Source organism: Ruditapes philippinarum, unplaced genomic scaffold (genome assembly GCF_026571515.1).
Source record: "Ruditapes philippinarum isolate M1 unplaced genomic scaffold, ASM2657151v2 ctg5965_1_1_1_1, whole genome shotgun sequence".
NCBI classification, from domain to species: Eukaryota; Metazoa; Mollusca; class Bivalvia; order Venerida; family Veneridae; genus Ruditapes; species Ruditapes philippinarum.
In genome coordinates this window covers 23,893-49,776 of record NW_026863834.1, presented here as the reverse complement: position 1 = coordinate 49,776, position 25,884 = coordinate 23,893, and the positions used below count along the sequence as shown (strand labels likewise).

Sequence of the window (25,884 nt, the reverse complement as noted above, 5' to 3'; positions counted from 1 at the left end):
AACAATTGAGATTTTGAAATAAATCTAAATAATTTCGGATATACAAGATTTTAGTTACGGGTTATAATTGTATGGACTACACAAAATACCATTGATTGGCTGTTATATTGCTACTTCAAGTGATGAGTTCGTGTTTGTGTCAGTGGGTAGTAATACTAAGTGAAACAGCTGTTCATTAATATCATGTTGACTAAAATGTATTTACAAACAAAAAAATGTTTAAACTTATGTTTATCCCCGGATTTTGAAATGTACCCCCGATTTTTAATGACAGGGGTACATGTACCCCTATATTTGAAATTGAGTGGGCATGCAGACTACTTATCACAGTCTCCTGATATTTGGAGGATTTACAAGTAGTCACATATCATGGGATATGATTTCAGGTATGTGACTCATCCACTTCCCGTTTGCTGACTTAGTTAAATTTGCTGACTTAATTAAATTTTCGGCTTTAATTGTAAATGGAAGGAAATTTCCGTAACAGTTTTCTCAGCAACTACATATCACAGGCTCTTGATATTTGGTATTGTTACTGCATTTACACGTGGTCCCAAGTTCAGGTCTATCGCTTTAATATCCACTTCCTGTTTACCGACTAAGTTAAATGTTCGACACTATTGGGCAATGGTAGAACATTTTTGTAACATCACAGCCTTATGTTATTTGGTATACAAATGCAACCCGGCCATTTTTGTCTTTGATCCATTTTTATTGAAGTATTATCAAAATTTGTACTTTGTTTTGTTAATTATGATGTCATTGTTAAAATTTTTATAATGTAAACACGCTACAGGGTGTGCTTTTTTAAGCAAACTGTACTTAAAAAAAATAAAAGGTATTTCTTTACACTTGTTTGCATTTCTGTTGCTGTTGGCCAAAATACTTTACATTTGACACTTACCTTTAAATGACATTAAATAATTTTATAAACCTGGTGCTTGCTTTTAAAAAGAAAATTACTTTTAAGATCTATTCCTTAAAGTGAGCGATATAAGGCCATCATGGCCCCCTTGTATATATATTTGATTTATTTTCATGGTGGGGTATGAAAGTAAATATTCAATGTGTGGCGCTAGCCACAAATGAAATATGTAAATTTTCATATCACATGATATGACACACAAGAATCACAAGAATTTTCTGGTTACTATTTACTGGTAGGGACATTTTCTTTTTTTTCTGACGTTTTAACTTGAAAAACTACATTTTTGTGTTTGTTGATAAATTTCTTTGTAATAGTATCAAGACACCAGTTAAAATGTGATAAATATGTTTCACTGCAGTGAAAAAAGTTTTTTACATTGTAAATAAAGATAAATGAAAATACACATGCTATTAATAAATATCTCTCAATATTTCATCTAGAGTATTTATTTGTATATAATAAACACTGTTTCGGTATTAAACATAACATATTTTATCTAGAAAATGATAAAATGTTATATAATCTCTTACCTTAAAATACTGCTAACTCTTTTCTTGTATAAATAGGAACATCTCTGTCAGGAACATCTATGTTTTTTGTCAGTTTTGTAAACGGAACTACTGGTCAGTTCTAGGAATCAGGGGTGGACATTGATAATCAATTCAAGAAGAATCTATATCAGGCCAATCCAAACTATTTTTCTCATTTGTATGTATTGTAATAAAACTATAATATTTTTCCCCATTCTCATTCAATTCTTGATATCTTTATTTCATTTTAATCTAAGGCAAATTAAAATAAAACACTTTTAGTGCACCCCCACTGATCTGCCCCTGGGTGAAGATTATCTCAAGAGATGACATCATAAGATATGATATGACATCATCATGACTCTTGTACATTAATAAATTTAAAAACAATTTCTTATTTCACATAGATTAGTTTTGCATTGAAATCTTTATCTTAATAAACTATGCAATTTAGTATTATTTCTAAATAAACATGAATAGTTATGTTAGCAGTTTAATTTGTTCATAAAAATCATACCAAAACTCTAAAAAGAATTGGGGAGAAAAAAACAACAGAAATTTTAAATTAAATTAAATAAATATGTACAATGCAAAACTACTCGTGATTTTTTTTTTATTTTCTATGATTTTATTTGTCTCTCAGGTAAATATTGTATTTACGTTGCTTTGACATAATTGTGAAGAATTGTTTAAAAAATATGAACATAGTCTACTTAACAATTATAGTTAGATTTTGTATCAATGCGTAACTAGTCTATGTGCATCCATGTGTTAAACATGTGTTGGAAAGGGACAATTTTAACACATTATGTGGGTACTATCAAGACCTCTCAGAATCTCAGAGTCTGATAGACTAGTTTCACGTTGGTCCCTCGCAATGTATACTGAACCAAACAAGAAACTTTCGCAAAGTATGTGCCAGTTGTTTAAGTGTACCACTTAGATGTACACACATATATACATGTAGTAGCTTGTAAAACTTATTTTATTTGCAAAATCGGTCAGCTAATCCCCGTATAAAAGCCCGATATGTTTATTCAACGTAAAAATCGAGTTTCACGTGCGCGTAAGGGATGGGCATATACGCTCCACGTGGTGCATATTTGTCTTTACCAAGATATTGCAATAGTCGTAAAGCTGTAGTAAAAAAACGACAAACCTTTTTAATTGAAGTTTTGTATTGAAATTTCAATGCCAAGAATTCCCGAAAATTTACGTGAGAGGGCCTTGGGCATGCTTGAAGCTGGGTGCACAACTTCAATGGGCCCTAGGACACATACTGGACAAGACAGTGTTGGCGGACAATTCTTTTTACTGATGAGTCAAGGTTTGCATTGTCTCGAGCTGATGGCCGTGTACGATTATACCGACGCAGGAATGAACGTTATGCCGACTGCTGCGTACTGCAACGGGATCGTTTTGGGGGTGGGGGCTCAGTTATGGTGTTGGGCGGTATTGCCTACGGGTATCGAACTCCGCTCGTCGTTATTGACGGCATTCTAAATGTCCAAAAATACAGGGAAGACATTTAACGTCCTTATGTTGTCCCTCTGCATCAGACCCATAACGTAATAACGACGTTACAACAAGATTATGCCACATTCCATGTTGGTCGTGTCAATATACAGTATTTACAAAATCATAACGTAACTTTCATCGACGACTGGCCCTCAAAATGTCCGGATTTGAACCCAATTGAACATCTTTGGGATAGTCTGGATAGACGCGTACGTCGACGTCCGAACCCTCGAAACAACATCAACGACATTCGAGCAGCATTGCTTCAAGAATGGAATAATATTTCACAGGCTGACATTAACAAACTTGTGCTCTCAATGCGACGTCGCATTCAGGCAGTCAGCATCGAACACCGCGGTCACACACGCTACTGATTGTTAACTTTAGAAACGACCCTTACCTTATTTTAATTTAAAATTCAACAATCAATCTGATCCTTTCCTCCAAAATGACGATTTTAAAAGAACCACAATGCATTATTTTACAAAAATGTAAGCTTTCAGCCAAAAGGATTGAAAAACTGTGCTAACATATCTACATTAAAACTTAGCGAAAGTTTCATTTTTGTTTCAGTATAGTTATTTCATATGTTTGTACATTTTATTACTTTTCATTGAAATTCATGAAAAATTTCGATGAGAGAAAATTGTTCATCTATTATACAATTAGGACAGAGACAAAGTGATGTTTTTGGATACGAACGCTGATTTTAGCTTGCGTATGCAAATGACACCAAAATTGTTTAGTATGCAAATTAGGTGGTTTGAGGTTACAAAACAAAATAAATATGTCATAATATTTCATTCTTAGAACAAACATACAATTCAAATCAATAAATAATGCATATCAATTAGTCCATTCAACAACTTTGCCTCAGAAAACAACTGTATAAATCTGACCTGGAGTTGAGATTATAAATAGAACTGAACCGAAAGTATGACAAAATGACCGCCATGCACAAGACAATTGAGACAATTTGTAACAAAAACCCGTATTTCATAACAAAGAAGTGAAGATGAAAACAATTTTCGGTGTGCTTCGTTAAAACAGGTATTTTGTTACCTATTTGTGAAACAGTCTGCCACGTGAAATTTTGACCTCACTGAGATCCCTACTGTTTGTTGTTGTTGTTTACTTTTTTTTAAACATTTGACAATATTTAATTTTACAATTAAACCTGTGTATAGAGTCACTCATGTGAATAGAAAGAAGGTTTTGTAGAAAGGGATGTTCTAATTTGATAAACCACAGATGCTTGGGGGTCAGATCCTGCCCCAATCATGATACCCCTGAGTAAAAACATGTCATTAGTCTGGAATTTAAATAATTCGCAGTCAAAATTATATAAAGAGTATGCTTGCTAAGTATTCATTGAATATATTCCACATTCACCAATGGCAACAGCATTACAAAACCGTACGGGTCCAATCATATATATATATATATATATATATATATATATATATATTATATATATATATATATATATATTGCATGCATAGAACTGATATTTTTCTCAAATATAGCACAAATATTCAAGGCCAAAAATTTATGTGCCATACTGAGCAATCTTAGTATCATACGTTTCAATGATGGTAACATTTGGCTTTATTAGCATTGTTCCTAATCATCTTTTAAAAGATGATTGTCCGATAACAGATTGTAGTTGGCTATTTTACGTCTCGTTTCCATGGCGGGATAAATAACAACATTTCCATATACCAACATCTTAGACTTTTCTATACTTACTGATAATTATTATTTCTAATCATAACAATATGTAATTAAAATATAAACATTTGACAGTATCAACAGCCAAAGCAAAAATCGCAGCAAAGTGTAAAAGTGTGATGTGTACAGTGTTCCGTATGTTCTATACTCAAGAACAGTTGGCTAGAACATCATGTATACATTTATTATTCGTGTATAGATAAAAAAATAAAAACAACAACACAACATTGTGATTAAATTACAGTCCGGACGTTCCTGAAAAAAGATCATTAAAAGTTGTATATAGAATGAGTTATTTCACAAGCTTTGATTGAATTATAGGGGGTTTTGGTTTTAATATATTAAATACCTGATGGACAACCCTTTTGTAAGACAATTCATTTTATAAGGATACATACAGTGTGCGTGGGTTGTGGGTTCAAGTCCTTCTGATTTTTAAAAAACTTGATCTCTTTTAACATTTCGTCTGCTATATGATTTATTTATCTATTTATCTATTTTTGAAGTAAGATATATTTTACATCATTTTTATTTAAATTCAGATGGTAAAGGTCCTACATTGTTTGACCTATGAAGGGTAATATATGACTTTTTATCAATGCATCATTCAACATCTTATTTTAATCAAAAGGAACCATATTTAAAGCTTTTTCAATGAATGGCCAATTTTACATCTTATTGATCCCTTAATTAATTGACCAATTAAACCATGTCAATACTTACGACCTTAAAGATTCATCAATGATATCAAAAGCCATTTTGAAATGAGTCCGATGTACTCAAATATTCATCCTAATCCCTATGTTATTATGTTAAAAGAATAGGGATTACAGTTTCTACCTGCTAAGACGAATAGGGAGAGTATCGGGTTCGATCGAAGGGTCTTCGGTCTTCGGATATTAAGTCTTATGGTAATGTGTTTCTCTTACCAATGTCACTTGCAACAAAAAGGTATGTATTGATTCATTAACAAAGAAAGCCGATTATATGGAGGGAACGTCGAAATATGGCCAAAGACAATGTGTTAAAATCGACATCCAGAGAATCCAAACAAAGACAGTCTGATTATCATCCTTTATTGTAATGTTAACATAATTAGTATTTTGGTACTTTTTATTAAAAATATAAGAATGATAATTATTTTAAATCCAGGTTTTAGCTACGAGAAACATTTATGGGTTATTCAAAAGTCGAACTTACCAAGAGGACATGCCTTGTCATCCAAACCATACCCACCTGATTAAGAATACAAATTATACAGAACTTTGTAACTTGACTTATATGAACTCCGGTATGCCGTTTTATTGTGGAAAACCAAAGAATGGACATTTGCTGTGCCAAGACTGGGAGAAAGTACGGACACATACACCTTATCCTGAACTTCAATTAAGTGATTGTGAGGACAGATTATTAAAAAGGTAATACTACGTCATTGTAATTTATTTGAAATGAAAGTGTTTTGGTCAACTATACTAAACTATTCTGCATCACAGATTGCTGGTTGTGGAATTACTTTATCTTGATTGTATTGTGCAGTACCCTGCTGGGCTTTTTGTTTTTAATAAGGAAATAAAATATATTATTGAAATAATTATTACAAAAGTGCCACCTCGTAAATTTGTAAAGGTTGATTGCACACTTTAGTGTCGTTGGGTTATTAAGATGTATTAATTACTAGCAAAGTCTACTTGAACAGCCAATATTTCTGTGTAATTTTTTAACAGTAAAGTGAGTCAATGTCCGCAACTTTAAAACAACATTTAAGTGAAACCTACGGCAGGAAATATTACAAATAAACAGAAACAATTTACTAAGTACAATTTTTTGTTAAAATATATCAGAAAAAATAAAATCTTTTTAACAAATATGTGTGTTTCTTGTTGTTATAGACACTTAGTCCTGGCGAGATTTAACATAAATATTGTAATTGCTTATATTCTGTTTGCATTATAGAGGCCAACGGACACTGGAACACAGATTAAATGTTTTGGTAAGAAACGAAGACAAGACAAGACTTACTATTGAAAAACCATCAATACCTTGTTCACAATACAACATCACAAAACTTTGGCAATCGAGAAATGCAACAGGGTTTTTCTATAAGGGGAAATGGAACTTCAGAAATTGTTTAGGTAAAATTTATGAATATTGATTATATGTTTTAATGGTTAAAATGAAAATTACAACTTTGTCCTAAAGTAGAGAAAATGTGTTTGATATCATATGACCAGTTATTATTGAATTTCAAATAGTCAGCATTGAACACTGTCATCGTGATGCGCCTATCATTCATCATTATCAGTCTATTCAAAATTTGTAATATATTACCCCCCGCCTGTAAACGCTAGATAACCATCCAGTATCTCAGGCCATCGCCAGAATAGGTGTGAAACGGTGAACGCCAAGGAAATACATCATTGCTTTATTCTGAACATTGTCTCTTAAAACCCCATCTGAAGAGCAATAGTCTCCTTTTGAATGCTATGATGAAATACTTAAATATTTCATATTTGGAATAACGGAATCTTGTCGGGCCAAGGTTCCTAATTTGTTAGTATTGTGTTATTATTAGTAACGACATTAGAAAAATATTAATATAATTTATATAATATTAATGTTATATATGAATGCAACCAAATTAATTTAAAAAAGTAGAATAGTACATAGATCAGAGTGCGTAGATTAACTTAGCATGCGAAGTTAACATTATAACTAAAGCATCATGGGAAGGTGTGTACTTAGTATGTAAATCAAATACTATTACATATTTTCTCTTTTACAAAAGCAAGAAGATATTTACAGTCTTGTTCAGTTCAGCATACTCAATTTTTAAAAAAAATGATGACTAAAATATACTAAAAAAAAACAAATCATGATCTCAAACTCACAACTGTCGGGAAAAAAAGATGTTACTGTTAATAACATACATTTATGCACAGTCTTACAATTTCTACCGTTTGTATATTATGTAACATAGTACTTGTATTTCACTTGCAGACGAATAACTCGACCTGATCTGTTTTTAATTTCTGATTGTTCACCAGTTGATTAAGCGGGGGGTTCAACGGGACATAACTCATTACTGCTAACATTCGTAGGTAAATCGAATTTCTTCCCTTTCCTTCTCATTGAAGTGATCGTTAGTTTTGCGAAGCTGACCACGTTTTCGATTTATTAGCGTACCATTCTCCTTTCTTATATCATATGAACGTGTCTTTGGCTTTCTACCAACAATGCCCTCTTCCCGCTGTTTTTTTTTTTTTTTTCGTTCCTGGGGTTGTATTCTCATAATTTTACAGGTTCTTAAACGACCTAACGACTTTGCATTTCTGTCGTAATAACGCTTTTGCCTTTTTTTTTACTTCTGTCAAGATTCTCTTTAATATTTAATGGTATGCTCGGTTTAAAATTCAAATATCATTCCGGATGTTCTAGTTTTCCTGTTCATGAGTTGCTGAGTTGGACTGTATTTTGTCGGTTGTTGGGGTGTGTTCTGGAAGTTCAATATCGTTACTATTGGATCCGTGTGAGAATGCTTAGCCTTTTTCATGATACGTTTTGCCGTTTTTACTGCGCTTTCCGCCTTTCAGTTAGACTGCGGATATCTAGCTGATGAAAATATATGTTTGAAGTCCCATTTTCTTTCAAACGATTTTAATTTCTCAGATTTAAATACACTTGCTTGATCGGAGACAAGACGTTCTTGAATTCCATGTCTAGCAAATTGTTGTTTCAGTTTGCCATTGATTTCTTTCTAGTTTGATTCGTATAGCCTGTAAATTTCAAAGAAATTAGTAATATATTCAACAGTGACAAAATAATCTTTTTCCATCAAACATAAAGACATCCGTTCCAACTTTAACCAATGGCCTATCCGGTATATCATGATTGATCAATGGTTCTTTTGTTTATTTTCTTTCTAAAGATTGGCAAGTGTCACACTTAGTGATGTAATCCTTCATTTGCGATCTCATATTTGGCCAGTGCACACATGATCTTGAATGAATTTAACCTAGAATTTCTGACCGCATACTTCTAGGTATGACACATCTATCTTCGCGGCGAAATATGATACCATTACCCTCTGATAATTCATCTCTAACTGCAAAGTATGGAGAAAGCTCGTTAGGATGGACACCGTCCCAACCATGATTTATGCATCCGATTAATTTCTTAAAAGTCGGATCCTCAGAAGTTTCTTGTTTAATACGTGCTTGTATTTGAGGAGACACCGGTAGATAATCTGACATATCACAACGTTAGATAATCTGACATATCAGTGGATTCGATTTCTTTCTCGTAATCTGAAAGTAATACGTCTTCGAGTCATGTAGCTTTGTCCTTGGTCAGATATGATCTAAATAGTGTATACGCAATATACATAGGTTTGCCATTATTTTAACAAATTTCACAGTCATATGCTCCTAATTTTAGAAACATTTTTTGTAATCGTTTTGGTGCCTTGTACAAACTTTTCTTACTAATAATTTCGAATGCTTTACGGTCATTTTCAACAAAATAATTTCTTCCATATGTAAATTGATGGAATTTGGTAATTCCGTACAGGATACCTAATAGTTTCTTTTCTATCAATGCATAATTCCTTTCTTCTTTTGTTAAGGTACGGCTTGCATATGCTACAGGCTGTCCTTTTTGTAACAATACACGTCCAACGCCGGCTTCTGAGGAATCCGTTTGAAGAGTAACTTCCTACTCTGGGTCAAAATATCGTAGTACAGGAACATCGCAGCCTGCCTGTTTTAGCGTGTCAAACGCTTCATCATGGACTTCTATCCACTGAAATACTGCATCTTTATGCGTCAACTGTCTTAACGCCTCACATAGTTCACTTAGTTTATCTTAGAACTTCGTAAGGTAGTTAACGAGGCCTAAAAAACGTTGTAAAGCTTTCTTGTTTGTGGGTCTTGGCATGTTAATAATTGCATCTACTTTAGACGGGTCAGGTGTCACCCCTGTGTCTGTCAGCAAATGTGCAACAAACGACATATCGGTTTTGTGCAACTGAAATTGCTCTTTATTTAGCTTGATATTTATCTCTTGGCATCTTTCAAGTTGTTGTCAAGATCGCGCAATGTTTCTTCGTAAGTTTTACCCTTTCCATAAATGATTATTTCGTCTGCGATCGCTTTTATACCCAGTAGTCCTTCCAAATTCCATTCCAGGTATTGTTGAAAGTGGCATAATAAGCCAGCAATATCGTCCGAATGACGTTTCAAGTAATGTTGTCAAATAGCTTGACTGTTCATCTAGCTCCACATGATGAAAAACATTTTTTACATCGCATTTTGAAAATATTTTTGCAGAATTATGTTCAGACAACACATCTGCAACCACTGGCAGCAGACTTTTTTCAAAGCAACTTTCAACAATTTTGGATCTATACATATTGTAAGCGCATTTGATATTTTCTTCACAATTACTAAACTTGATATCCAGTCTGTTGGAGTGTTAACTTTTGTTATATTACCCTTTCATTGCAATAGGAACCCTTCTGAGTGGCATTTTCACATGTTTCACTGTATCATCAAATTCCAAGTGTAGGTTTCCCCGAAATCGTCCTTCGCCCTCAAATGCCGACGAATAACTCGTTTCAATTTCTTCAATAATTGATTTAGAGTTCTTATCAACACAGACGGGACAAATTAATTCTCTGAATTGCCTCAGATCCTAATAACGAAACAGCCGTATCATTTTCAATGACGATAAACCGCACCTCATATCGTTTTCTTGTCCTGGGATTTTTCAAAACTAATTGCACGTACCACATGGTTTCATTTTTGATTTGTTATACATTGATAACGTAATGTTAGTTTTCTCCTTTATCTCTTCTGGCACGTACAACCTTGGCAAAATATTTGCCGTAGCTCCGCCATTGAAAATCTAATTCTAAATTCTTAATCTAATTGAAATCTCACAGTTTTGTTTTGATTAAATAATAACATGTTAGCGAACATTTTCGACTGCACCTTTTGATTTTGATTAAACAACAAAACGTCCTCGTCACTTTCTGATGAAGAGATCAAATTTAAATGTCTCACAAGTGGTCTTTCTGATTGCACTTTGTGATGTTTACGCTTTATGCAATCCGAAGCAAAATGATTAACTTTGCCACAAGACCTGCACTTTTGTCCAAAAGCCAGACACTTTCCTTTAGCACATTTTGCGATTTGGCTTTACGACTTGCACATCTTCGCATGGAGATGCATGCTTAGACAACGACTTGACTTTTGAGGATGATGCTTCTGCTGCTCTGCAAATGGCAATACATTTATCTAGGGTCAATTTATCATCCTGTAGTAATCGTTTTCGAAACCCATTATATCGAATGCCAGAACTAGCCTATTAGTTATTAATTCATTCTCTAAGTCACCATAGCTGCATGTTCTTGCAAATTCCCTACTTTACTAATATAAGTGTCGAATGTTTCTGTCTCACCTTGCACGCACGTGTGGAAGACGTAACGTTCGAATGTCACGTTGGTTTTGCCAACACAGAACGTATCGAAATTACTCAATGAAAATGTCGATATCGTCTTTGTCTGTTTCATCTTCAAAGTCAAACCCGTCAAATATATCTATTGTGTCAGGCCCTATGCATGTAAAAAATGTTGCTGCTCTTAGATCCTTTGATTTGAAATTAAGTCCAGACGCCTTCTCGTAATTAATCCAGCCACGTCTGAATTTCTTCCAGTTTGTTGAATGGAATCAACGACGGCACAACATTCGATTGGTGTGCAGCGGGTGATGGCAGTTTGGTCCGTTCATCGGCACTCATAATTGTGCTGATATGTCCAAATATTAAACTTTTGCACGCAAATTAAAAGATTAATAAATCTACCACTACACGAACTATGCTATAAGAAAAGTGTCCCCTTTAGTCATTTTTACATATAAGCAGTCTTCTGATACCATGTTTCTTGGTACAGGTAAGAACACAAACGTGCGTTTATATATTTTATCAAGCTAGTCACAACTCATTCATACAGAGCTAATACATAGAGCAGAGTGCGTATATTTACTAAGCATGCGCAGTTAACTTTATAACTAAAGCATCATGGGAAGGTCTGCACTTAGTATGTACATCAAATAGTTACAATGACACATGTTAAAAAAATAAGCTCTCACTAATGGGTTTGAAAGGAATGTGATGAACATGATTCTTCAACTCAACTCTGTTATTACTTTTTTGCCGTTCGTTATTTATTTAGAAATGTCATTACATCTTTCAACTATGCCATTATTTATAAGAGGTTATGTTATTTGTGTTGGTTTCACGTGATAATAAATAAAGGTATCACTTTCATTATCATTCATATCGTATGCCTCAACAGATATTGTTTGTTTCTCTTCCCACAAAATGTGGATATGGAAACATGAATAATTGTAAAACTTATTCTCATTGAATAATATTAAGAAACTTCATAAGGAAATTTTTATCACACAGCAGGGTTAAAGTAATAACAAATTTGCTTCTTTTATTTAACAGGTTTCCAGCAAACCAACGACGCCAACTGCTTAAAGGACAGTCGTTTATACTTGATTGGTGATTCGACTTTAAGGGCATGGTATACAAGTATTATCAAACGTTTTAAATGTCTCCCAACAACAGAAAAATGGCAGAATGAAAAATGGCGCAAGATGGCGGAGTGTTTAAATAAGAAGCTTAGTTTTAGAGCAGGCTGGTACCCGCATGCGCAACCATTTTTTGTTGGCAATGATTGGGATGTAGTTCGGTACACATTATATTCAACGTCTCGGCGTATAGACAATATACCACCAAATGAACGTGCAATAATTGTTATTCAACTATTTATGCATTTTGTAGCATTTCATCATAGTGTGTTTAAGCAAAGAATGGAAATAATACGTCCTAGTATAGAAAGACTTTTTTTAAAGAATAAAAAAGCTATTGTAATGATTAAAGGTCCACATACATTTACAAATACACCAGCTGGAAATGTAAGACTTAGTGATTATTTTGGTTTCGTGTATAGCAAAATCATTTATGAAGTATTTGATGGTTTACTTGACCGGATTGTTTTACTAAATAACAAAGACACTACCATAGCGAGGCATGAGAAATGGAACCATCCTCCAGACGATATTGTGAATTATATGATAGATCAGATGCTAGATTATGCTTGTACAAATTAAGTTATGGAAATGTTTAAGTCATATCAATGAAAGTAACGTGTTTTGTCATAAAACGCTATATGTTTATTATATCTATCACATAGATCGCGACGCAGGAGTCAAATATAGCCATTTAATAATCAAAGGGCTGCAAGCTCTGTAGTATTTTCTGATCTTTGCAATCTAAATAGTACTGTATATCTGTATGTAGTTCCCTGTAAAGTTTATTCTATGCACTGTTATTCATCTTGCGCTACCAAAGTTTGATACATACGGAAATTTGCACAACTAGATTTGCTCCGAAAATCATTTATGACAGCCACACTTTATTCTTGCATATCGTGGCTATTTCCTTAACAAAGGAACTTAATAAAAACAAATAGTTTCATCGAATGGGATTTGAACCCCAGACCTTTGACACACTGAACGAGCGCGTTATCCCTGTACAACGGAGAAGTTATACGAAGAACGCCTAAATAAAATCAAGTAATACTAAATTTAGAATTTCCATTGCATTTCGGGTTTGCAATCCTTATTATTTTCGAAACCTGTTGTTTAACATCTGTATAAATAATTTAGCAAAGATCTCCTCGCCAAAACAGTCCGACATGTATATATATTCCACTACTCGACAGTCAATACTACAGTTAAAAAGTGGACCAATGACCATTAACGTAGATCATGGATCAATATTATTTTGAGATTTGAAATAACTGAAACTCAGTAATGAGAAATAAACAGTATTTTAAAAGCGTTATGATCGGATATGCAATTACTAAGCGACTCACCAGTTTTCATATTTCATAAAAAATATACTATGCTCATCTTTTGGTAAACTATTTTTATCTTAGAAATGCATTGAAATCCATGAAATTCTTACTGAATATGTTAACTTTGAATAAAATAATGAATAAACTATGTATTAGAAGCTACATTCCCTATTACGGGTCAAGTAAAATTGGTATTTGCTTTAAAAATGCCAGTTTTTTCAATGACACTATATATTCATATGGTGACTACATGTAGAGTTCAAAACATATCATATCTACCTTGAATGAATTCCAAACATGTTTATTTTATACATACAAAGAGACTGTTTAGCAATTATTAATATTTTTAAAAATAAAATTTGAGCATAGGATATCTTTAAGTAAGAAAAAATAACGTGTCTCGTCAAATAAGAAAATGTCAAAACAGCAAATTGAATATGTAAAACATATAATAGGTAAATTGTAAATGCTAATTTGACAGTATGTATTTGCTTTTTTTTTATTATACATACAGGTAATTTAAACATGCCATAGCTTTTAAGTAAATCCAAAATTGGTTTATATCATTCATGCTTTAGAAGGGTTGACAGATATTAAATTGTACCTGACTGATATAGTTACTGTTCTCGCAAAACGATCTCTAGTTACGACAATTTTAATCTGCATCTAGTAATTTTGAATAAAGTGAAACGTGTATGCAACACAATAATCGGTATGCTTACTATAATTCCTAGATATATATTATGGTATTTAAATACCATTATTTCCCACACAGTATTAAAATGGAGAACAGAATGTATGCGTAAATGCTACAGCATTACTACAAGTAACGATGTTCTGTTAAATTAATCATCTAATATCTCTCCAATCTCAAAACCGGACGTGTTCTGGACCTCCCTCCTAGATTTGGATATTATATATTTTTGTTCAACCGGTGCCTTACAATTGCACTTATGAAACTGGCTCACCTATCTTACTGACATAAAACAAAGGGTTAATATTTGGCCTTAAATGAAAATGTAAACGTGTAGCCAAGTTATCGATCATATATAATCCTGTCATTAATTGTGATTCATTGTATTTAGTGTTTGTAAGTATAATTGTTCAATAGGATTATAGTATTTTAATGAATCGCAACACATTTCTTTTCGTAAATCGACAAACTGTCAATCAGTCCAGTTTATTTATTTACATAAACAAAATAAAACACTAAGCTGGTTGAAATTTATAAGTGCGTATTAAAAAAAATAAATTGGTCGCGCGGCCGCGGCGCGCCGTCCAAATTAATTGTGTAAACACGTACTTATAAACTTAAACCAATACTTAATGCTATTTTCGTGAAGGAAATGTTGGTAAAAGCATTTTAGCTTCAAAGGAAACGTAAACAATTTTTTCAAACACATAAACTGTTGTCTTAATTGTCGAACTCCCTAATGTAACATATTTCCAGCATATGTGTCAGTTATATTTGGCAATTGCATGTAAAACGTATAATTGACTGGAAATAAACATTATATCAATCAAAATATATTAGTAACTGTTAGGATAAACTGTGTGTAGCGCATACTAAAAACTGTTATTTTATTTGTCGTTTAACACTATGATTGATAGCCTCAGTCTTATCAATTCATGTAACGAATGATACATTTTCTAGAATTTAAAATGCAAAGGAGGTCTCTGACCACTATCCTTGTAATATGAAATTAATGACAAATAGACAGAAACGCGTTGGTTTGTTTCATCCGAGGTTTTATGCAAATAGAAGAAATATAATCATTGTTGTTTTAAGACAATATATAAATAGATTCAATATTCGATTTCCTTAGGTGTTTGGCCTTTTGCATTCCTCCAACAATGTATGCTGGTTGAAAAAGGAGGCAGCTTTGCAGACAATGATTTTCGTCTGCGAGGAGAAAAAAAATCTATGATAATAGATGAATCTGCAGTGCACACTAAAAGAGTTAAACAACATCATGTGCCATAATTTAATACAATCAACAATATTTCTTCGTAGAATAATATGGCCTTACATATTTTAATATGCTTTGTAAGCTAAATGCTTCCAACGCCAATAATGCCACTTTACCTCTGTCAGGAAAAATGACTGCCTTGTGTTATTTAATCTAAAAACAAAATTAGCCATAAATACTAGAATCAATTTCCAAGATATGGAGGCTAGGCAGCACCGCCTGACTTAAGATTGAAATATTCTCAGTTAGTAAACTAACATGTAATTGTTTAGATAACACTATTTTTAATGTATTTATATCTGTTTCCATCTCAAGTCAATCTATACATTTAAACAACAAACCCTGATTATTATTTGCACCCAAAATAAAGAATTTTGATTATTATTTACACCAAAAACAAACACACATTATTTATCAACCACTTATACGAAATATCTTTCACGTATACGTCTTTTATACGAAACAATACTAGACAACTGGCGAGCCCAAACTCTAAACATCTAAGATCAAACAAAACAATAAAATAACCACAAAATGAAGAACACAGAAATTACTATTTTTACAACTCTAAAATACACTATTCACCATAAACATTCAACCAACAATATGAACTTCACAAACTCTAATCAGCATCAGAAAAGCAAACTAAAGCATCTCATATTTACATACATCCTCAAAAACAAAGCATCAACTAATATAATCTTGACCAGACAAACATTCAACCAATTTCAACCAGATATTTATTACCAAACATATTCTATTTTGTATATGAATGAATTTACAATCAAATAGACACAATCCATTTCACGATTAATCTTATATAGCAGGTTTGAAAAGTAATTTGATATTTTTTTCTGGTCTCCTTAGCGCATGTTGAATAGTTCGAAAATAATATATAAAGACTTTCAATGAAACATTCTTATTTCAGTAGCGTGGTCTTTAATTGCCCCCTGACAACACTGATTTATTGTTGGACTATTATTCAAGCTATCATGTTGACTTTTCGGTTGAAATACAGCAAATGATGTACAACTGGTATCCCAAAATATTAGGGGAACCAAAAATTTGTCACCCTAGTCCAGTGGTCGCCCTAATGCATGAAAAAATGTATATATTGTCGACTTAAAGTACAGGATATATACAGGAGTTTAGTGCATTTTTACCCATTAGGGAGAAACACGCCATTAAGAAGCACGGCACCTTATAATAATTTCTTAATTAATCAAATCATTTTTATTTTTATTACAGGAAATTATTGTTTATACATAAACCTGTCTAACTAAAAAAAAATTAAGATCAGACCATATTATCTATTTTTTATGTTTTTTTTAGAAATGGACCTGATATGTATGGTTCAAAACTACCCATTAGGACGACTTTTCATATATGATCGATTTATTTGTATTTACTAAATATATATGTTGACAAAAACCTATTTACAGAAAAGATATTGATTTTATGTATAAGCATGTGTATTTTTCTGCATTTTTTTTCTTAATTAAGAAAGATATTTACATATATATTTCGGGTCTGTTTAAAACTTTCTAAAACGATAATAAGAACGGAAGTTGAACACCGCTGTAACAACATTGATACCGCAGTTGATGCTAGTTAAAATTAGAAAATGTTATGAATCGACTTAAAGGTAAGAATGAATATGGGCGGGAAATTTGTATTTACATTGATTTTTGCATAATTAAGTTTTTAACACCTTGAAGCTGAAAAAGTCTGAATGATAGACCGATCTCACCAATAAATGAATAAAATAAGATGAAAAAAAAAAAACTTTTTTATGAATGAATTTTAAAATTACTTTTTTTCATCTTTATTTTAGCATACTTATAAAGTTTTCTTATTATTATGTTTTAGTAATTAATATAAAAATCTATAAGAAAGAAACTTAATATTTAATAATTAATACTAAATATTAGTTAACAAATAAAACTTCTTTTTTAATTGTTATGTATAACATAACTTAAATGATAGTATTATTTGTGCAATTACTAATTGGATTTATAGTTATTTACATGGCAAATATTTTCCGGGGAGTATTCTCATAAATTCCTAAATGTTTCTTATTTTATGATGGTAACTAAAAAATAAATTATATTGCAAACATGCAATACTATAAATCTAAACACTGAAAAGCAATTCTATAATAAAAATGATTCATTTCTTACACAATATTGAAAATGTAGATTGTAGTTTAAAAATAATCAAATGAATGATTGAGAGACCTTTACATTAATTGACATTTTAAAATAGTTTAAATAACTGAATAATTCTTTCACGATCAATGAACGCCTTCCAAAAACAAACTAGACGTGGGCACCTTGTCAAAGCACGGACAGGGCAATTTTATAAATCATTTAAAGATAAACTAGGCTAATATTTGATATTTGAAATTAGTGATAATAGCTACACAGTCTCTTTGTAAATGTAAAATAAACATGTTTTTAGTACATACAGACTACATATGTTATGTTTTGAACTCTACACGCTATAGGTAAATACAGTATGAATACATAGCGTGGTTAAAAAGACTGGCAATGTTTTTTTTAGAAACGATCAACTTTACTTGACCCGTTATACAGAATGCAACTTTCAATACACTTTTTGAGTCTTCTATTATTCATATTAGACATATTCAGTATGAATTTTATGGATTTCAATAAATTTCAGCAAGAAAAATATTTCACTCAAAGATGAGCCTAGTACATCTTTAATATTGGATGTCATTGAAACTGACAAAGACATATAAAATAAATGATAAAAAGACAAATGGTAAGCTTTGGAAATCAACCAAACCATTTTTTAAAAAGGATTGGAAAATCTTAAGGCATCACCTTTAACAACTCAATATTGATGTTAATTTGAATATATTGTAGATACATTATTCAAAACACACGAAATCAATGTATCATACGAGATGTTAAGGAATTTTATAAACTTTTTGCATTTTTACAGTACCCTATATAATTTCCCTTTTAATAATTATATATGCACATGTAAATACATCGACCTTAATTGTCAAAAAAGGATACCCTTAAGAAAGCTCAAAACGGAAAAAAGTAAAAAATGTCGCAGACTCGGTTTGATTATGGGCAATTTCATAGACAATTAAATATAATTAATTATAGAAACCGCCAAAGACATATAAAAATCGACTTTGCAGGCTCAATCGAACCGAGCCTGCAACATTTTCAGTTTTGTTGTGTTGGTCTTTCTTTAGGGATTCTTATTTCTCTCTATTTTTGCATCTATTTAACATATAAAGCAAAATCTTTACTTTGAAAACCAGCACACATATGTTCATAAACGTTGTAATTATGTATTCATATTTCATGGACAAATGATATGTTTTCGTTTTCATCGCATGTTTAAGTAGCATTTAGTGATTTAACCTATTAATATCGTATATATGTCTTTTTTGTCTATTGTAAACAGATATAGTTATCAGAACGGTTAAATGTATTAAGGCGAAGAACATGATTATGTACCAGAACAAAGTGAATTTTCTTGGCAAACTAAATTCACTGATATGACGTAGAATAGTCGGTTAGACAGTTTACATCTGTCTCCTTTACTAATTTTTATTTATCCCTTCTGTTATTTTAGTAACATAATTTGAAAAAAAAGTCACTTCGTAAATGAAAATCAATTTAACTTTGTTAGTTTATATACATGTACGTTTATTTAAATGCAACTTATTCATTTACTGACAATGCACACTTTGACCTATAGAAAATGACAACAAAATGTTGGCAAATGCTAAATACTTGCACATATGTTTTTTAGAAAATGTCATAGAATTTACAAGTAATATGCTCCTATCTTTATCTTATATTGACAGAAGTAAAACTGATCATTCCATATATTTTAAAAGTCGACTTAATGTCCATTTCTTTTTACGAGTCTTTAATATATCAATCTTAACAAATTGATATTTCGACTTTAAGTCTATTTTTGTGCAATAAAATACCGGTATCCTGTAATACACATTATCCCTTATTTCGATTAGGATAGTTTCGTTTTCAGTCCTTTTATCGAATTTATTGTGCTTAAATAATAAAAGTGATCGGAAGAAGTTTAATAAAAAAAAACAATCATAATAAAAAACGACAAAAATGCTGTAGAAGTTGAAATTATAACACTACTAGTACAGAAGTGCACAATCAATTAGCTCCTAAAACATCAAAATAAAATCTTTAAAAAGCAGTGCAAATGCGCAACTTTTGTAAGAGATGTATTTTAATGTGCTATGATGTTGTTCACTTAATAACTTTATCATAAAGGAATAATACAAATTTTACAGATATTCTTTAAGCGAAACCTAATAGTACATTTTATCATAACTATGCATGTGTTTTTAAAGGAAACAAAAATATAGATTTTTTCAGTCAATCATAAATAAGTTTAAGTAGAAAAAAAATGATTTTGTTTTTTACTATTTCGTTAATTCGACTATGTTCAAGCGGAGAATACACCAAGGGTTTCATTCAGAAATTCATGTTTAAACAGTTAATTTGAAGCTGCAGATTTGTTCAGTCCATCTTCAGAACAATAATTAGCATTCACTTTGGTTTGATTCCATTGATTTATACAAGACTTTATTATTTCTATTTAGTGATATCTACAATTGCAAACTAGAAATTCTACAATTTCAATTTCTCTGTGAAGTGAGAGAAAACACACTTACATGAAAGAAAATATATGTACATTTATTTAATTATATATTGAATCATGAAATGCGAGTTAAACTACTTTTTACCTATCCACATGTCGCAGTCCACTCTTACGATATGGGAAAGGTGCTGCTTAGAGGTTCTGGGCTTGAGGGTTGCTATAAAAATACAGAAATACGCTCTCAGAAAATATTTATTATCGATGAATACGAAGTCTGGCTCGCGCCATGAAAATCTTCAGTAGGAGTGCAAAGACAAAATAATGACAAATGACACAAAATCATGAATGGCAAAATGTAGAATAACAAGTATGGGATCAATACAGACATTCATATTTACCTATAAAAATACAGAAATACGCTCTCAGAAAATATTTATTATCGATGAATACGAAGTCTGGCTCGCGCCATGAAAATCTTCAGTAGGAGTGCGCATGCGTGAAGGTACTTAGTGCGGAAATAGAATATTTAAGATTGAGGCCCGTACCAATGGTTAGTACATACTTGTTAATAAATGAATGAATGAAGAAATGAATGAATGAGTAAATGAATAAAAGGATGAATGTATGGAATATAGGATAAGGACACAAATATAGGACTTCACATAATCTACGGTGTACAATACGGGACATACATTTACAAATTATATCTAACATTAATACATCAATATGACCCTGCGACACACAAGATGTTAATAGATGAAATGCGAGTTCCTATCCACTTATATTAATATTTTCAGACTAGGAATCCAGTATTAGGGCGAATATTAACTTTGAGATAATACGCACTGATAATGTTTAAACTAATGATAAGTATGCTGTAGAATCTATAAAAATATTCACATAAATGTTTTATTTTCTGACAGTTCAGAAGTGCAAAATGTATAAACTGCTGTAAATACCTTTAAAATCATTGTATGAATAAAACCTTCAAAAACAAACGTAGAAAAACAGTACAAGGTCGAGTCACTTATTAAGAAAAACATCTAAAAATGTGGTGTGATGCTTTTTTTTTATTTTATAACTTTATAAAAACATGATCGATATTTCCTCCAGCACATCAAATGGAAATATGCCATGCATGTTTATTAGAAAGAAACAGGACACCTACGGAAATCACAGATAATAAAGTAAGAACCCACTATTAAGGCGAAGCGTCCAGAATCACAGAAAATAAAGTAAGAACCCAGTATTAAGGCGAATCGTCCAGAATAAATCAGTTTAAAACTCAAAATGTTTTACATTTTGACATTTTCATAACTGATTATTACCTATTTGCATAAGAGCAGTTTCAATTCAAACCGTTCATCAAATTGTCTATTTTCACTTTAACAAAGTGCACAATCAATAAACTCCCAAACACTTTTAAATAAAATATTTAAAAAGCAGTGCAAAGCCGCATCTTTTCTTCAAGATATACTTTAATGTGCTATGGCGTTGTTTACTTCATAACTTTGTCATAAAGACATGATAAAAGATTTATAGATATTCTTTAAGCAAACACTAATAGTACATTTTATCATAACTATGCATGTGTTATTAAAGGAAACTAAAATATAGATTTTTTCAGTCAATCATACGTAAGTTTCTATTTTTAATATTTTAAACATTTTTCTGTAAAAACTTATTTATGATGGATTAACAAATGTCAGCAGCTTCATTTTCTATGTTTTAAAAGATAAAATTCGCCTTAACACTGGGTACTTAAGTTTTTTCAGTATATTTCCCAATATTAAGACGTGTTACGAGTAGTGTGACGATTGTTCTATTCTGCCTAGATTCTATAATGATATTTAGTGGTTGTATACCTAAATTGCTTATAAGTCAAATTTAAACAGTAATCTTGTGTTTAAATATATAGTTTAATATTTTATGAATAAGTAAAAAAAAATACATAAAAATTAAATGATTAGATTTAACAACTTATTCGTAGCAATTATTTGATATAACGGGCATATTTTTATGATTTCTAAAACTATACTTAGTCATTCGAACTCAATGCCATTCGTACCAATATTCGACCCATTATCAATATCTCTTGGATGCTTGATTTCTTCAACTTCAGTAAACGATCATTAAGTATAACTACATTATTGGGTATAAATAGAGCTCAAAGCTGTGGACGATCAGTCTCTGTCCAGCTGCCGAAGTGTCAACACCACAAAAATAATTAATTCATATTTTAGTTTAATAACTTGGGTTCTTGCACTATTTACGAAGTATTTCAATTGCATCAATTTAACATTGCGTTAGGTGTAATTGTTATTACTAAAGTATTGAAAACCCGATATCCAAGTACTGTTATAACATTAGTTAATTAAACTTGATTCCAAAGTTTAAACAAATTATTGTATAATCATTTGTAGCAAATCAACTGGCAAAGTAGTCATAAGAAAAATCATATATAACAGCTAGCCCGTGCACGTTACAAAATTGGCGCCCAACATGGGACACTTCTAGTTTAGATAGGCTAACTTACCCTAGACTTAAAAAAAAACGGGGAACACCTATAGTTTAGATAGGCTAACTTACCATAGACTTTTAAAAACATGACTGAGTATAGAGGTAGATGGTCCGATGAAGACTTTTGTTATATGTACGATGAAATGGAAAATCTTAGGAATGAGAATCGTAGGCTGAAACTCCAGAGAGAGATTGATAGTCTTCAAAGACAAATTGACCAGACAAGTATTAAGCTGGCTACATCAACATCTGCTATGGTAAAAACAGAGAATACTTATGAAGGTTTTACACCAAGTAGAAATACTACCTCAAAGCCTAGACGTCTTTTGCCTGTTCAAAGTGAAAAACATGAGAGGGATGTGAAAGACAGAATGATCACCCAAAGACGGAGGATTGTTGACTTGCTACCCCCTGAAACTCCAAAAGAACAACATAAATTGGATAACAATCAAACTTCAGACAAAAGTTTTGATTACAAAGTAAAAGATTCAAGGTCTACTTTCATGAAACCTGCAACTTATGACGGAATGGACAAACTATAAAGCACACTTTGACGCTTGTGCAACTTTGAATGGTTGGAATGAAAATGAAAAAGGTTTATACTTATCTGTATTCTTACGAGGCCAAGCTCAAGGAGTGTTCGGAAATTTGACAACAAAGACACACAATTATGAGGAACTTGTGAGAGCACTCGAAGATTTTCACCAAGAGATCAGACTGAATTATACAGAGTTCAGTTGAGAGATAGACATCAAAAAGCCACTGAATCAATGGCTGAACTTGGTCAAGATGTTCGTCGTCTTGCAAACTTGGCGATAACAAATATGTTAAGACACAGAATAGTTATGATCAAAGATGTGTACACCATTTTCCACAAAAGAACTTTCAACATCGTTATTACAATGAAGATAGACAAAGAAAACCTTACATTAATACTTCTGTTTATAAGCGATCTGATAGTGGTTATAAAAGAGGAAATCGTACAGGGCAAAATTGTAATGAAGAACATAAACAAAATCTACAAAACAGAAGTACTCACGCAACTGACAAAACAACAAAAAGCGTAAATGACAAATAAAATATCAATTCGTCAGGACATTTAATGGCTGGTTTATATGCTTATGCAAAGGTTGGTAATGTGTCAGTAAATTGCTTAGTAGATACTGGAGCTACCGTTACTGTTATCTCAGAAAATCTTTGGATAAAACTTAAGAGAAATAACAAAATTACACCTTTTGAACTTTCTGTATCATCAACAAGTGGTTATCTATTAAAAATCAAGGGACAAACAGAGATAGACCTGAGGTTTAAAAGACACATTTATAAGACCAAGGTTGTACTGGCTGAAATCGGAAATGATGTTGTTTTAGGCCTTGACTTCATGCAACAGCATGGTGTATGTATTAATGTTATAAGAAATACAATGAAATTGAAAGGACATATTGTTAATTTATATTGTACCGGTAAAATAGGGGGTTTTGGCATTGATCTGTCTGATCAAGGCAATAAATCTTCTGAATCTAAGACGATGGTCAAATGTAGAGAAACAGGACCAGAAGTAAAGCAGAAAGATAATGATCAAGTAGAAACAAAAAGAAAACAACGTAAACATCGAGATAGGCCTAAGCATTATGACAGTTCTATTTTAAGTACTTCAATGGCGGGGACAAAGACAAGCGAAAGAAAAGGAGGCAGTGTGAAAAATGAAAACCAGATTATGCGACCACTCTGCCCTGTATGTAAGACGAGCATTCCGAAGACTGTTAACTTCGAAGGACATATAACTGAATGTAGAAAGAGATATGAAAAGAGAAGAACATGAACAAGATGTAGTAAGGTTTTCCTTAAATTACAGTATCTGAAGATACATATGAAAATAAAACATGGGCTAGAGTCTGATTTTCAAAGATGACAAAGTGATTCAAATTAAATAAAGGTAAATAAGTTAAGAAACATGATGTGGAAGAAGAATACTGTGATCAGGATCCAGATATGTGTTTCCTTTGGAAAAGTATGATCATTCTGGTGATATAATCAAAAAAATAAATAAACACATATATCTTTGATTATTTTATTGAATAACAGTTATTGGCGGCGCCGGTGAGCGGCGTCGTCTCTTATGGAATGCTTTTTATTTTGGCCTATGGAAGGAGCTGCTATTATTAGCAGTTAGTTTCATGTTGTGTTAATTAGATTTATTTTGATTCGTAAAAATCAAGTAAACAAATATGTTGTTATATTTGTATTTAATAACTTTCTATAAAAGCATGTGCATTGTGATATTATTTTCACGACATTGCAGGCTCAGTTTAACAGCTTGTCCCTTAGTTTTATTGACTATACTAAAACCCGGAGTTCGAATATCGTTGTGGTCTACATTGATGCCGTATCAATTCGTTCATTCATTTATATATTTTCAAAATTTTCCTACAAGAAGGAAGTTCACCTGCGAATTAGTATAAGGATAGGTAATGGACTGTTGTAAACGATTACCCTATTGATTTTATCCATATTACGTTTATCTGTTGCACAAAATGGTTGCTTTTACAAAGTGTACCAGTATCCGGATGTTAACAGCTATCCGATTTTCTGCAATTACTGCTGTCACATGACCATCTATTTTTTATGAGTACTTTACCATTAATTTGCATGGCATAATAAAACTGAGCCTGCAACATTTCTTAATTTTGTAGTTTATGGTGTTCTTTTGGGTTTCAGGTTTTCTCTATTTTAAGGGGAAGTAACTCATGTTTACAAAATTATTTGTTCTTTTCTTTCTATCTTAAGTATTACTTACTATTTATGTTTAGGAGTGAACAATAAATCAACTTTTAAACAACTGTTAAATAAATGCGAAACTATCATCTTTAAAAATCAAACCAAGAAAACAGAACAATGACACATCGTTCCTTAAAGATATGCTTAAAACATGAATGTTATATGGTGTTATATGGTGTTTATTTTATAACTTTGATAAAATCATTACAAATAATTATTTAGCAATATGGCTACACATTTTAAAGAAGAAAAAACAAGGTAAAAATAACTATAAAAATAAAAACAGAAATAAAACTAAGAATCCATTATTAAGAGGAATTTTCAAGAATTTACATTTAACATAAGAAAAGAAGATGTATA

General features: G+C 31.8%; 1 protein-coding gene across 1 annotated transcript in view; it reads left to right on the top strand.

Moving 5' to 3' along the window:
- The window catches only part of LOC132723445 (NXPE family member 1-like), a 55,436-nt gene extending 39,328 nt beyond the window's left edge, over nt 1-16,108 (top strand). Inside the window, exons 5-7 of the mRNA XM_060708169.1 lie at nt 5,860-6,125; nt 6,661-6,839; nt 12,214-16,108. Of these exons, the coding sequence (XP_060564152.1) occupies nt 5,860-6,125; nt 6,661-6,839; nt 12,214-12,881 (1,113 nt within the window). The 3' untranslated portion in view covers nt 12,882-16,108. The remainder of the gene's footprint in view (nt 1-5,859; nt 6,126-6,660; nt 6,840-12,213) is intronic.
- The last annotated feature ends 9,776 nt before the right edge of the window (nt 16,109-25,884 follow it).